The sequence below is a fragment of the Triticum aestivum genome, chromosome 3A, assembly GCF_018294505.1.
Source record: "Triticum aestivum cultivar Chinese Spring chromosome 3A, IWGSC CS RefSeq v2.1, whole genome shotgun sequence".
NCBI classification, from domain to species: Eukaryota; Viridiplantae; Streptophyta; class Magnoliopsida; order Poales; family Poaceae; genus Triticum; species Triticum aestivum.
In genome coordinates, this window is record NC_057800.1 from 726,611,010 (window position 1) to 726,625,711 (window position 14,702).

The 14,702-nt window shown below is 45.8% G+C and overlaps 2 protein-coding genes across 2 annotated transcripts; both read left to right on the plus strand.

Moving 5' to 3' along the window:
• The first annotated feature begins 2,201 nt into the window (after positions 1-2,201).
• On the plus strand, positions 2,202-5,740 carry LOC123063517 (probable gamma-secretase subunit PEN-2). The gene is made up of 2 exons (XM_044487325.1): positions 2,202-2,585; positions 5,197-5,740. Exons 1-2 carry the CDS (start codon positions 2,252-2,254, stop codon positions 5,358-5,360), a joined length of 498 nt encoding a protein of 165 aa, XP_044343260.1. The 5' UTR covers positions 2,202-2,251; the 3' UTR covers positions 5,361-5,740.
• Positions 5,741-6,360: 620 nt separating this feature from the next.
• LOC123063518 (protein BOBBER 1-like) lies at positions 6,361-7,280 on the plus strand. Its single transcript, XM_044487326.1, has one exon. It carries the CDS (start codon positions 6,463-6,465, stop codon positions 7,108-7,110), a length of 648 nt encoding a protein of 215 aa, XP_044343261.1. The 5' UTR covers positions 6,361-6,462; the 3' UTR covers positions 7,111-7,280.
• The last annotated feature ends 7,422 nt before the right edge of the window (positions 7,281-14,702 follow it).

The window sequence follows — 14,702 nt, forward strand, 5'->3', positions numbered from 1 at the left end:
GGTGGGAGTGAAGGATTTTCCGGTTAGAGTAAGACCTCGTATTCCCACATTCAGTGCATGGACAACACATAAAACCATTCTGCTTGTTTGCCTCAGCCGCATCGAGAAACTCATGCACGCCCTTAATGTACTCGCAGGTGTGTCTGTCACCGTACATCCATTGCCGGTTCATCTGCGTGCATTATATATAATTAAGTGTCCAAATTAATAGAAGTTCATCATCACATTAAAACCAAAGTGCATACATAGTTCTCATCTAACAACATATAGCTCTCCAGAGCATCTAATTAATTAAACCATACATTGAAACTATGTAAAACATTTCAATGCGAAAACAAATGCGATCATAATCGCAACCAAGGTAACAATTGATCCAACGGCATAATGATACCAAGCCTCGGTATGAATGGCATATTTTCTAATCTTTCTAATCTTCAAGCGCATTGCATCCATCTTGATCTTGTGATCATCGACGACATCCGCAACATGCAACTCCAATATCATCTTCTCCTCCTCAATTTTTTTTATTTTTTCCTTCAACAAATTGTTTTCTTCTTCAACTAAATTTAACCTCTCGACAATAGGGTCGGTTGGCATTTCCGATTCACATACATCCTACATAAATAAAATCTATGTCACGTTGGTCGGCATAATTTTCATAAACAATAAATGAACCAATAGTTATAAAGATAATATATATACCACATCCGAATCATAGACAGGACGAGGGCCGACGGGGGCGGATACCAAAACCATCGCACTATATAAGATGCAATAATAAAAGTAAGAAAATAATACAAGTATCTATGTAAACATACAAGTAAGAATATTTTTCCTTTCAGAAAGAAGATAAGAACAAGAGGCTCACCACGGTGGTGCCGGCGATGAGCTCGGCGCGGGTGATCGACGGCGGTGAAGACGGGGACGGGGCGTGACGGACCGCTAAACCTAGACAAATATTATGGAAAATGGAGCTTGGAGGTCGAGCTTGGATAGGAGAAAGCTTAAGTAGTGTGGCTCGGGCATTTTATCGAACACCTTGTGTGCATAGGAGGTGAGCTAGAGCACCACCAAGCCCTCTCCCTCTCGGCCAGAGAAAAACAGAGCACTGGGGTGCTCTGCTCGCGAGCGAGGGGTATATATAGGCACCTCATTGGTCCCGGTTGGTGACACGAGCCGGGACTAAAGGGGAGCCTTTTGTCCCGGTTCAAGCCACCAACCGGGACCAATGGTGGTGGGCCAGGAGCGAGGCCCATTGGTCCCGGTTCATCCCACCAACTGGGACCAAAAGGTCCAGATGAACCGGGACCAATGGCCCACGTGGCCCGGCCGCCCCCTGGGCTCACGAACCGGGACCAATGCCCACATTGGTCCCGGTTCTGGACTGAACCAGGACTAATGGGTTGACCCGGCCTGGACCAAAGCCTTGTTTTCTACTAGTGTTATGGTTTATGTTTCCTTCATTCATTTTGGATGCATTTCCTGTCGTCTTTTTGTTTGAACTCTCCAAGAAGAAAATGTTTGACCCACTAACACAAACAACTTCATCTTGCATAACAAAAGAGTTTAGGGTTTTTAGTTAATGTACAAGTTGTAACAAAATATGTAGAGGTCGAGAAGCAACAAAACTTCTACATTACCCCAATACAAAACAAATACAAGTTCAAAATATAAAATTTGACATTTTGTTTATAAAGTTCTACTGCCACTATGATTATAGCTGGCCAAATGGACCGATTTTTTCGGGCCGGCCCGTGAGCACGCCGACACGGCCTGCCTTGGGCCAGGCACGACACGGGCTAAACGGGCCGGGCCCGGCACGAGGCACGCCCTGGGCCGTGCCTGGGCCTGGAGGCTGGGCACGCGGGCCGGCACGATACGACCCGATTAAGTTATTTTTTTATTTTTTTATACATCTATATATGGCCCAACATGTAAAAATAGGCTAAAAAACGCTCAGTGCGTAAAATAATAGACTGAAAATATGCGGCCCACCGTGCTAAACGGGCCAACGTGCCGGCCCGTTTACTAATTGGGCCGTGCCTGGGCCTGAGGGCGCAGCACACGGGCCGGCACGGCACGGCCCGTATAGTAATCATGCCCTGGCGGGCCGTGCCGGGCCAGGCACGATTACGATGGGCCGGGCCGGCCCGTTTGGCCAGGTATAACTATGATTTGGGGGTATTTGGGGGAGAGGGGAAACCAGCAACGACGGGACCGGAAGAAGGAAAAAAAAACACGGAGACGAGTCATGGAGGCGAGGGTTGCAGCAGGGGTGCCCGCAGACGAGGAGTCCGGCCTCCTCCCCCGCGCGCGCCCGCCGGCGGCAGCAGTCCGAGGGCGGACGCCCTCCTCATCCTCCTCCGCGGCGGCCCCGCGCCGCGCCCCCCCGCCGGCGGTGTGGGCGACGGTGGACGGGCCCCTGGGGATGCCGCTGGAGGAGGCGGAGGGCCACGCGCGGCGCTTCTTCCTCTGGGGCTTCGCCTGCCTCCCCTTCCTCTGGGCCATCAACTGCTGCTACTTCTGGCCCGTCCTCCGCTCCCCCGCCGCCTCCTCGCCCACCGCCTTCGCCCCCATCCGCCCCTGTAAGCTAACCCCATCCGATCCCCTTCCGTCACTTTCTCCTGCAGTCGGAGTAGATCTCATCTTGTTGGTGCAAGCGTCTCTGGATCTGCCCGGATCGGCTTGCTAGGTTGGAGTGTGCCCTTCAAGCTTAATTTTAGTGCTGAGATTACCAATTTACTCTCTAGACCACGCTGCGATAACGCGCTATTTGGTCAGGACTTAGTCATCGGTTATTCTTAGGGGTTGAAACTATCTGTGTAGTTCTACTGTTCTAGCAATGTTTGGAGATTTGGGTGGTCTCTCTGTAAGTTGTGTTGTCCTGTTCAAACCGGAGGCTGCCGTTAGAGGTTGATTCTTGGCTGTTGGTTGTGGTCGATTGCTGAATTTCGGTTCAGTCTTGTGGACTCTGATTATGGTCTGGTTGCTTTGAGGCGCATCTGTGGACTGATATGCTACTCGGGTTTAAGGAGATGGCTAGTTTTTGCATGAATGTTGAATGTCTTGAGCCGAATCTGTCTAGTTAAGTCTTTTATCTCTGAATGCTGAGTTATCATTGCGAGAAACATACAGGTTCTTTCTTTGGCCTTTTCTCAGACATATTATTATTCAGTGAGGCTTACTTGTCTTCTAGGTTCTGTGACCCATAAGGACATGCTATTCTGCTTGTAATAGTGGACAAGATTCACAGTACAAACTCTGTTATATAGGTCAATGCGGTGTACATCTGGACATAGCAAAAGTTTACAACTCATTGGCACTTTGGTGCTACAGTCTAAGTCCATGTTGCACACTGTTTGGTACTTTGGTCCTTCAAGAAAACCGAACTATCACAAAATAACCTTAGGGTGCAGGTGGTTAGGGAGTAAGAGATCAGATGAGCAAATGGTACAAGTTGCCATCCTCATGATCAAATTTTATCACTGTTTAATTCAGCAAAACTTTCATCTTATCTTGGTACATTTATGTTTCCAAATGCCAACTAAAGCACACTCGCTATAGTCTTAAGCCTATAGTAGCTTGGAGCATCCTTGGTCGTCAGTTGTTCTTAGGGGGTAAACAATAGGTGTAGTTCTAGTGTTTTATGGAGATTTATTAGGTGGTCTTCGGTGCAGTCCGCGTAATTCGTAGGTCGGGTATTCAAATCTGAGCTACCGTTAGAGGTTGATCCTTTGGTTGTTAGTCGTGGTCGATTACTGAATTTCAGTTTAGTCGTCTCGAATCTGATTATGGTCTGTTTGCTTCGAGGCGCCTCTGTTGAGTGCTATCTTAGTCAGGCTTAACGGCTTAAGCAGATGACTAATCTTTGCATGAACTTTGGATGTCTTGAACTGAACCATTCTAGTTAATTAGTGTTCATCTCAGAATGCAGAGTTATCACCAGGGGAAACCTACAAGTGCTTCCATTGACAACCAAACAAATAATTGTACAGTGAAGCTTACTTGGTTTCTAGGTTCCATGATCCATAAGGGCATGCTATTCTGCTTGTAATAGTGGACAAGATTCAGAGCACAAACCCTGTTCTATAGGCTGATGACGTACACATCTAAACATAGTGAAAATTTGCATCTAAACATAGTGAGAATTTGCAACTCATTGTCCCTTTGAGCTACACTGTACATTGCAACTGTCAGACCTTAAATAAATCAAACTGTCACGGAATGACCTTAAGTGCAGGTGGTCAGGAAGTAAGAGAAATCTTATGAATAAATGGTACTACCTCTGTAAAGAAATTTAAGAGTGTTTAGATCACTAAAGTAGTGATCTAAACACTCCTATATTTCTTTACAGGGGGTGGGGTGTGTGTGTACAAGTTACCAACCTGACGATCAAATTTATCACTGTTTAATCCAGGAAAAGTTTCAGCTTTTCTTGATACTTTTATGTCACCAAATGCCAAATAAAGCACACTCGGCATAGTGTAATCTGGAGCATCCCTTGGATGAACATCTCAACAGTGCTACATGCAATCCAAAATGGCAGTGCTGTGTAGTAAGTTGTTTACTGTAAAACTGACACAATCATGTTGTCATATAAATGATTTCTTGAAATAACAGTTTTTTTCCTACACTCATTTGCATTGTAGTGAATCTATGAAATACCTGTTTTGTTTGCTGATATATCTTTGCGACAACATTTATTATGGCATATTGAGAAAATCTGGAAATGACTGGAGAAAGTTTGAGCTGCTTTTCAGAAACATCAAAAAGGTTGTTTATAGTTTTTTGTCATGACAAACGTGGACGGCGCAGTCATCTGAGCCAATTTGTGACTTCTTAGCATCATTTCCCCTGATGCTAGTACTTATTACTGGACTTTATCTTGGTATATATATGACCTTTTAGAGATGAGATAAAGCATTTTTTCTGCTCATTATAGCCATCTGTTTTCAGAACAGTAGTTGTCATATTTTGCTAAAACAGTTGTGATCATTTGATGGTATGTCCATCCGGGTTGCAAATAAGAAGGATTGATGTGTAAGGTACACGATAAATAGGAGAGTATAATCTCTGTTAGAGTCAGATTGGTGTTACACAAGTTTTACTGCTGCTAGCTCACTTGGACTTGAACTGTCTTATGTTGTGCATGCTATTTTTTGCAGTTCCTTACACATTCTCAATGACCCCCTGCAGATGTCGTGCGATCCGCGGTCGGCTTCACCATCTTCGCGGCGGTTCTCCTCACCTGGGCAACGACTTTCATCATCGGAGGCGAGCGACTGTTCGGCCCGGTGTGGAAGGATCTCGTGATGTACAACGTGGCGGACAAGCTCGGTCTCACCGGATTCATGGGGTAGATTCTGCCGCACACATCGCTTCGAGAAGGCTGACATGCTTTGCTTCGACCATTTGATGTCTCACTGGTAGTACCTTGTGCATGATGCTCTGTAATGTTGGTAGTCAATGGTTAGACTGAAGCTCCGTATGGGCACTTGAGCAGTTGTATTGCCACGGGCGCACAGAAGCCCGTTTCGAGTAATTAAGGTTTTTTGTGTGTGTAAATGTAGGGTCAGAACCAGCCCACTTCAGCTATGGGGAAAAAGTTAGCAAGAAATGTATTGAAGAGCTGGCTTGTTAGCTGCCTGACTGTCTCTTAACTACCGTGTGTCAAGCACGTTCTACCTAACATATTCAGGAAACATAATCTACGTATCCAACATCATCTCTTTTCGACTGAGGGATTGTTCAGCTTTTCACCCACCGTCTTTCTTTCTTACATCTTATAGTGTCTTGCAATGCTAGTAACAAATGTTTATCTTCTTCCTACGCTACCAACGCAATCCTCCATTCGGCGAGCATGAATGAGCAGGATTATTCCAGTCGTGCATCGCCACTGGGGATTCATCATAGTATTGTGAGCATAGTGCCTTCTCTGTAACAGTAGTGTGCCAAGCTGCATACAGCGTGCAGAAACCATTGAAAAAAAAATAGCGCGATATAGCATTGCTTTTTTTTTTTTTGAGATCCAACAATATAGCATTGCTAATAGCATACTCTCAGGGGCGGTGCTATTTTGTATAGCACATTTTTTTTCCTTGCAGAAACCTACTCCACACAAGCAAACCTTGGCAAGAAACTTCATGGGGAAACAAATCTCCAAAGGAAAGCGCTTTTGGCCTGCTGCTGGAGAATTCCGAACTCAACTATTTTTTTGAATTTTGAATTTGAATTCGTTTCGCACTCCAACTGACCAAGAAAGAAACTCAAAAGGCAGAATCCAGCCCGTGCACGAGCCGGCCGGGGCGGCCGCGGAGCCCAATATAAATAAACGGGACCCCAGCCCAAAGCCCCGTCATCAAACTCATCTGCAATCGAAACCCCACACCGACCCAAGATCTCGAGGCGAGCGCACGAAAGCCGACCGAAACCCTAGATCAGATCAGAGCCGGAGCGGCGGCCATGGCGATCATCTCCGAGGACATCATGCAGGAGGACGAGGCGTCACCGCAGCAGCAGCAGGCGGCGGCCGCCGTGAAGGATAACAGCAGCACGGAGGCGGAGAAGAAGGAGAAGGAGGAGAGCAAGGGGAGGCAGCCAAACTCCGGCAACGGCCTCGACCTGGACAACTACTCGTGGGCGCAGCAGCTGCCGGAGGTGAACCTCACCGTCCCCGTCCCCGAAGGGACCAAGGGCAGGTCCGTCGTCTGCGAGATCAAGAAGGACCACCTCAAGGTCGGGCTCAAGGGCCAGCCTCCCATCATCGACGGCGAGCTCCACAAGCCCGTCAAGGTCGAGGACTGCTTCTGGAGCATCGAGGACGGGAGGTCGCTGTCCATACTGCTCACCAAGCGCAACCGGAGCGAGTGGTGGAAGACCGTGATCAAGGGCGACCCGGAGATCGACACCCAGCGCGCCGAGCCGGAGAGCAGCAAGCTCTCGGATCTGGACCCGGAGACGAGGCAGACCGTGGAGAAGATGATGTTCGACCAGCGCCAGAAGCAGATGGGCCTGCCCACGAGCGAGGAGATGCAGAATCAGGACATGCTCAAGAAACTCAAGTCCCAGTACCCGGACATGGACTTCTCCGGGATGAAGATGCCTTCTTAAGATTTGTCTCTTAGCTAGAGGATCTAAGGCGATAATGCGGAAGATTTTAGATGGAGAATTACTTTGCTATTTCGGTGTCTTGTGGTTTAGTGTTTGTTTATTTATGTCTATTATTGTGATGGTCACTGTATGCGCTATGCTTCGGAAATATAAGTGAACTATGTTTTTAATGTTCTTGTCAGACTTTCTCGGTTCTTTCAAACAGAAAATTCTTAATTCAAACTTTGTAAACTTTGATCAAGTTTATAGAAAAACTTGAATCTTCCGTTTGGCTCATGAGGTGTATGAGAAATTAGGCCTTCGTGCTCACTGCAGCGCAGCCAATCAGTGGGACATTGATCTCAAAGGTTCAGACATTGGGGATGTACAGTTTAGCCAGCTTCTTGTCGACTGAATACATCCTGTCTAACCAGAACTATGCACTGATGGTACGATATGCACGTATTTATGTTTTTCAGATTTTGGTGGTTTCTTTCCTGAAGTTGGCGATGCCGAACTTGCTAGCAGCCTGACCAAACGTCATGATGTCTGAATTTGAGGCTGCTTTTCCCTTAAGCGGTCTCTGAATTAATATTGCTCTATTCTTTTCCTATAACAGAGTAAATAATTGTTGCTGCTTCGATCATAAACATATTATTTCTAATGATATTCATGATGATAACTTGGTTGATGTTTCTGTGTGGCCTTTGGAGTGTTGTTCCTCGGTCAGAAACCAAGGTGCGCAGATGTTCTGTTATATTCTTTTTTCTTGAGCTTTTTTTTTGAGCATCAGTACAGACACAAGCGCTCATATACACGCGCACTTTTTTCTTGAGCTGAAGTTCGGTAATTTACTAGTCACAGCTTCTTTTCAGCATCCATTAGCCCCTGCTTCAGGTTTTTTTTTTTTTGAGCAACTGGAGAATCTTATTGATTAATGTTTACAGGGATACAAGTAACCCTCCGGGGGAGCCAAAATGCAAATATGTATGTCTACCCACATCAAGTACAGTGGCTGCCTTAAATATATTACGGGCGTAAAAAAAATAACTTTCTATGCTCGTGAGAGATCTCAACCCGCTGAAATGTTCACGCTCCATGTCCATTTCAAAATAGCCATAAAGTCAGACTGAAAGTTGAGCGTCATATTTGCCTCAGGATCCTGAACCTAGGCCTAAACGCGCACAGAAGCCCGCAACGAGTATTAATTAGTATTTCTCGGGATCTTTTGTATGTAGAGGGGCTCAATCCATGACGAATAATTAGAAAATTTGCTGTTTCTTCTTCAGAAAACTTCTCAAGAGCTGGTTCTTTAGCTGACTGATTACTCTTAATTAATTCTGCTTCAAATACGTCCCATCTGCTGGATTGGGTAGTATAGTTTAACCTTGGTTTGATTAATTCCTAACATAGTTAATTAATCTTAGGTGACTTGATTGATTAAATGCATATCAATGGGGATGTAGCTCAATTGGTAGACCGCTTATCAATGCTAGTAAGAGGCAGGGGGATCAATACCTCCCATTTACAGTTTTACTTATTTTTCCCTTTTCATATATCACTTTTCGTAGAGAAATATATCACTTTTTTTTTATTTCTAGAAACCTAGACCTGAGAGATTTTGATGCTTCAGGCTTGTTTCTTGGGCCTTTGTTGGGCTGGGAGGTAGAGGCCCAGTCCAACATGAGCCGAGGGTTATTTGGGGCGCAGCCCATTTCAGCAATGAAGAATACTTCAAAAATTGACAGAATCATCGCAATAGTTAGTTCATCATGGCAGTTTATATTGCATTGGGAATCCTAGTTACGTAGCTTGCAAGTACATTTGCCAAGAAATCAGGTGGACCCACAATCTAATAAATGTTTTGTGCATCCATTACATGACTAGCTAGGACGATGACTACAGGAAATATGATCAAATTGCGACATAAAAAGGTGCAGTCTTCATAAATTGCTGCGGTTGGGCCAATGGAATCCCCTCCATGTTGCAACACATCCACCACTTCCATGTAGTCATATTCCACCAGAATTTTGTTGCATCCATATTGTCCGCCAATAACAGACTGTTGAGGACCATGAGCTTAGGCGATTGTAGCGTCGTCGACGTACGTGATTTCGCTACAGCTAGCCGTAAAAAAAAACCTCGATCATCCCTAACAATACCAACCATTCCTCCACAACCCGAATCGTCATGGAAAGAAGCATCTACGTCGAGTTTGATAAACCCTTGTCTCGGCTTACCCAACCATGCCTCCAAATACTTGTTGATTTCTTCTTCCTTGCCTATAGTTTTTCACCGGAGCTGGAATTGCTTGCGTTGTCTTGACTTGATGTTATTGTTGGAGAACGTAGTAATTTCAAAAAAATTCTACGCACACACAGGATCATGGTGATGCATAGCAATGAGAGGAGAGAGTGTTGTCCACGTACCCTCGTAGACCGTTAAGAGGAAGCGTTATGACAACGCGGTTGATGTAGTCGTACGTCTTCACGATCGACCGATCCTCAGTACCGAACGTACGACACCTCCGCGTTCAGCACACGTTCAGCTCGGTGACGTCCCACGAACTCACGATCCAGTAGAGCTCGGGGAAGAGTTTCGTCAGCACGACGGCGTGGTGACGATGTTGATGAAGTTCTGCAGCAGGGCTTCGCCTAAACACCGCTACAGTATGACTGAGGTGGATTATGGTGGAGGGGGGCACCGTACATCGCTGAGAGAGATCTTTGTGATCAACTTGTGTGTCTAGAGGTGCCCCCCTGCCCCTGTATATAAAGGAGCAAGGGGGAGGCCGGCCGGCCCTTGTTGGCGCGCCTAGGAGGAGGAATCCTCCTCCTAGTAGGAGTAGGATTCCTCCCTTTCCTACTCCTAGTCCAATTCGGACAGGGGGAAGGGGGCGCGCTGTCTGCCCTAGTCCGGCCCCTCTCTCTTTCCCTTATGGCCCAAGAAGTCCCATTAGCCCCGGGGGCTTCCGGTAACCTCTCCGGTACTCCGGTAAAATCCCGATTTCACCCGGAACTATTCCGATGTCCAAATGTGGGCTTCCAATATATCAATCTTTATGTCTCGACCATTTCGAGACTCCTCATCATGTCCGTGATCACATCCGGGACTCCGAACTACCTTCAATACATCAAAACATATAAACTCATAAAACCGATCGTCACAGAACTTTAAGCGTGCGGACCCTACGGGTTCGAGAACTACGTAGACATGACCGAGACACGTCTCCGGTCAATAACCAATAGCGGAACCTGGATGCTCATATTGGTTCCTACATATTCTACGAAGATCTTTATCGGTCAAACAACACAACACTATACGTTGTTCTCTTTGTCATCGGTATGTTACTTGTCCGAGATTCGATCGTCGGTATCTCAATACCTAGTTCAATCTCGCTACCGGTAAGTCTCTTTACTCGTTTCGTAATACATCATCCCGTAACTAACTCATTAGTAATCATGCTTGCAAGGCTTATAGTGATGTGTATTACCGAGAGGGCCCAGAGATACCTCTCCGACAATCGGAGTGACAAATACCATTGGAGACACCTGTAGAGCACCTTTATAATCACCCAGTTACGTTGTGACGTTTGGTAGCGCACAAAGTGTTCCTCCGGTATTCGGGAGTTGCATAATCTCATAGTCATAAGAACACATATAAGTCATGAAGAAAGCAATAGCAGTAAACAAACGATCAAGTGCTAAGCTAACGGAATGGGTCAAGTCAATCACATCATTCTCCTAATGATGTGATCCCATTGATCAAATAACAACCACTACAAAAAAAATACACTTCCGTGATGATACGTGTTTGTCATAGTAGGTCGCGTTTTTTGTCATGCATGTACATCCATGACAAATTTATGACAGAATCAAGATAGTCATACCTGTGCTGTCGTAGAAGTGTTCCATGACATTACCAAAATTATCATCACGGAAGTGTCCACTTCCATGACGATAAATCGCGCGTCACAGAAGTGCTTTCGTCAAGGGTGACCGACACGTGGCATCCACCGTAACGGAACGCCGTTAAGCTATCGGGTCGGGTTTTGGATCCGATAATCCGTTAACAGCCCCGACCAATGGGGATTTTCCACGTGTAAAATCATCATTGGCTGGAGGAAACATGTGTCGGCTCATCGTCGGGACAGATGTCATCCACTCATTGGACAGAAGGCGCCTATAATACGCTGACACATGGCACGGCCCAACAGAGGCCCATTCCTGTGAAAAGGCCGGCCCGTTTGACTTAGTCAAAAGGTGGTGGGCCAGCCCATGGAAAGCCTGTTAACGGCCTATTCGCATATAGCCCATTTACAGCCCGCTAACCCAAGGCCCATTATGCCCTATCCGAATTAGGCCCAGTAGCGTCATCTGGGCCATCTAATATGATTCCAGCCCGCTTTCACTTCTGGCCCATGTATGGCCCATGACGCCTTTCGGCCCATATGAGGCCCTATGTAACTCTTTGCCTATTAACAACCCGTGGTGAAACTGGCCCGTAATGAATAGTGTATCACTTTACACCCATTAACAGCCAGTGGTGAAACTGGCCCGTAATGAATAGTGTATCACTTTATACCCATTAACGGCCCGTTATTCCGTTGGGCCGTCTCCAACCCATGTTATCTTTCGGCCTTCTCAGAGCCCATTTATTCTTGAGCTCATTCCCAGCATTCGTTTACTTACGACCCGTTACTGTCATTTTCTGCTTGTGGGCCAAATTCAGCCCGTGGTTACAGTCGGCCCGTTTGTGGTCCGTTAATATGTTGGGCTGTTTTCATAGCGTCATCAAATACGGCCTATTAACGATGGTGTTGGGGAACGTAGTAATTTCAAAAAAATTCCTACGCACACGCAAGATCATGGTGATGCATAGCAACGAGAGGGGAGAGTGTTTCCTACGTACCCTCGTAGACCGACAACGGAAGCGTTATGACAACGCGATTGATGTAGTCGTACGTCTTCACGGCCCGACCGATCAAGCACCGAAACTACGGCACCTCCGAGTTCTAGCACACGTTCAGCTCGATGACGATCCCCGGACTCCGATCCAGCAAAGTGTCGGGGAAGAGTTCCGTCAGCACGATGGCGTGGTGACGATCTTGATGTTCTACCGTTGCAGGGCTTCGCCTAAGCACCGCTACAATATTATCGAGGATTATGGTGGAGGGGGGCACCGCACACGGCTAAGAGAACGATCAAGAAGATCAACTTGTGTGTTCTAGGGTGCCCCCTGCCCCCGTATATAAAGGAGCCAAGGGGAGGGGGCGGCCGGCCAAGGAGGGCGCGCCAAGGGGGAGTCCTACTCCCACCGGGAGTAGGACTCCCTTCTTTCCTAGTTGGAGAAGGAGAAGTGGGAAAGAGGAGGAAGAGGGAAAGGAAAGGGGGGGGGGGGGGCGCCGCCCCCCTCTCCTTGTCCTATTTGGACTAGGGAGGGGAGGGGTGCGCGGCCACCTCTTGCCTCCTTTCCTCTTCTCCCTTAGGGCCCATGTAGGCCCAATAACCCCCCCCGGGGGGGGGGGGGGTTCCGGTACCCCCCCGGTACTCCGGTAAAGTCCCGATTTCACCTGGAACGATTCCGATATCCAAATATAGGCTTCCAATATATCGATCTTTATGTCTCGAACATTTCGAGACTCCTTGTCATGTCCATGGTCACATCCGGGACTCCAAAGAACCTTCGGTACATCAAAACTCATAAACTCATAATATAACTGTCATCGAAACCTTAAGCATGCGGACCCTACGGGTTCGAGAACAATGTAGACATGACCGAGACACGTCTCCGGTCAATAACCAATAGCGGAACCTGGATGCTCATATTGGCTCCCACATATTCTACGAAGATCTTTATCGGTCAGACCGCATAACAACATACGTTGTTCCCTTTGTCATCGGTATGTTACTTGCCCGAGATTCGATCGTCGGTATCTCAATACCTAGTTCAATCTCGTTACCGACAAGTCTCTTTACTCGTTCCGTAATATATCATCTCACAACTAACTCATTAGTTGCAATGCTTGCAAGGCTTATGTGATGTGCATTACCGAGAGGGCCCAGAGATACCTCTCCGACAATCGGAGTGACAAATCCTAATCTCGAAATATGCCAACCCAACATGTACCTTTGGAGACACCTGTAGAGCACCTTTATAATCACCCAGTTACGTTGCGACGTTTGGTAGCACACAAAGTGTTCCTCCGACAAACGGGAGTTGCATAATCTCATAGTCATAGGAACATGTATAAGTCATGAAGAAAGCAATAGCAACGTACTAAACGATCGGGTGCTAAGCTAATGGAATGGGTCATGTCAATCACATCATTCTTCTAATGATGTGATCCCGTTAATCAAATAACAACTCTTTTGTTTATGGTTAGGAAACATAACCATCTTCGATTAACGAGCTAGTCAAGTAGAGGCATACTAGTGATACTCTGTTTGTCTATGTATTCACACATGTATTATGTTTCCGGTTAATACAATTCTAGCATGAATAATAAACATTTATCATGATATAAGGAAATAAATAATAACTTTATTATTGCCTCTAGGGCATATTTCCTTCTGTCTCCCACTTGCACTAGAGTCAATAATCTAGTTCACATCGCCATGTGATTCAACACTAATAGTTCACATCACCATGTGATTAACACCCATAGTTCACATCGTCATGTGACCTATACCCAAAGGGTTACTAGAGTCAGTAATCTAGTTCACATTGTTTATGTGATTAACATCCAAAGAGTACTAAGGTGTGATCATGTTTTGTTTGTGAGATAATTTTAGTCAACGGGTCTGTCACATACAGATCCGTAAGTATTTTGCGAATTCTATGTCTACAATGCTCTGCATGGAGCTACTCTAGCTAATTGCTCCCACTTTCAATATGTATCTAGATCGAGACTTAGAGTCATCTAGATCTGTGTCAAAACTTGCATCGACGTAACTTTTTACGACGAACCTTTTGTCACCTCCATAATTGAGAAACATTTCCTTATTCCACTAAGGATAGTTTTGACCGCTGTCCAGTGATCTAGTCTTAGATCACTATTCTACTCCCTTGCTTAACACAGTGTAGGGTATACAATAGATCTGGTACACAGCATGGCATACTTTATAGAACCTATGGTTGAGGCATAGGGAATGACTTTCACTCTCTTTCTATCTTCTGTCGTGGTCGGGCTTTGAGTCTTACTCAATTTCACACCTTGTAACACAGCAAAGAACTCTTTCTTTGACTGTTCCATTTTTGAACTACTTCAAAATATTGTCAAGGTATGCACTCATTGAAAAAACTTATCAAGCGTCTTGATCTATCTCTATAGATCTTGATGCTTAATATGGCAGCAGCTTCACCGAGGTCTTTCTTTGAATAACTTCTTTGAAAACACTCCTTTATGCTTTGCAGAATAATTCTACATTATTTCCGATCAACAATATGTCATTCACATATACTTATCAGAAATGTTGTAGTGCTCCCACTCACTTTCTTGTAAATACAGGCTTCACCGCAAGTCTGTATAAAACTATATGCTTTGATCAACTTATCAAAGCGTATATTCCAACTCCGAGATGCTTGCACCAGTCCATAGATGGATCGCTGGA

Excerpts from the sequence above, each read along its gene's own strand:
- LOC123063518 (XM_044487326.1), top strand. The coding sequence starts at position 6,463 with ATGGCGATCATCTCCGAGGACATCATGCAGGAGGACGAGGCGTCACCG.
- LOC123063517 (XM_044487325.1), top strand. The coding sequence starts at position 2,252 with ATGGAGGCGAGGGTTGCAGCAGGGGTGCCCGCAGACGAGGAGTCCGGC. Across the intron at positions 2,586-5,196 it reads CTTCGCCCCCATCCGCCCCT|ATGTCGTGCGATCCGCGGTC; the intron begins GTAAGCTAACCC and ends GACCCCCTGCAG.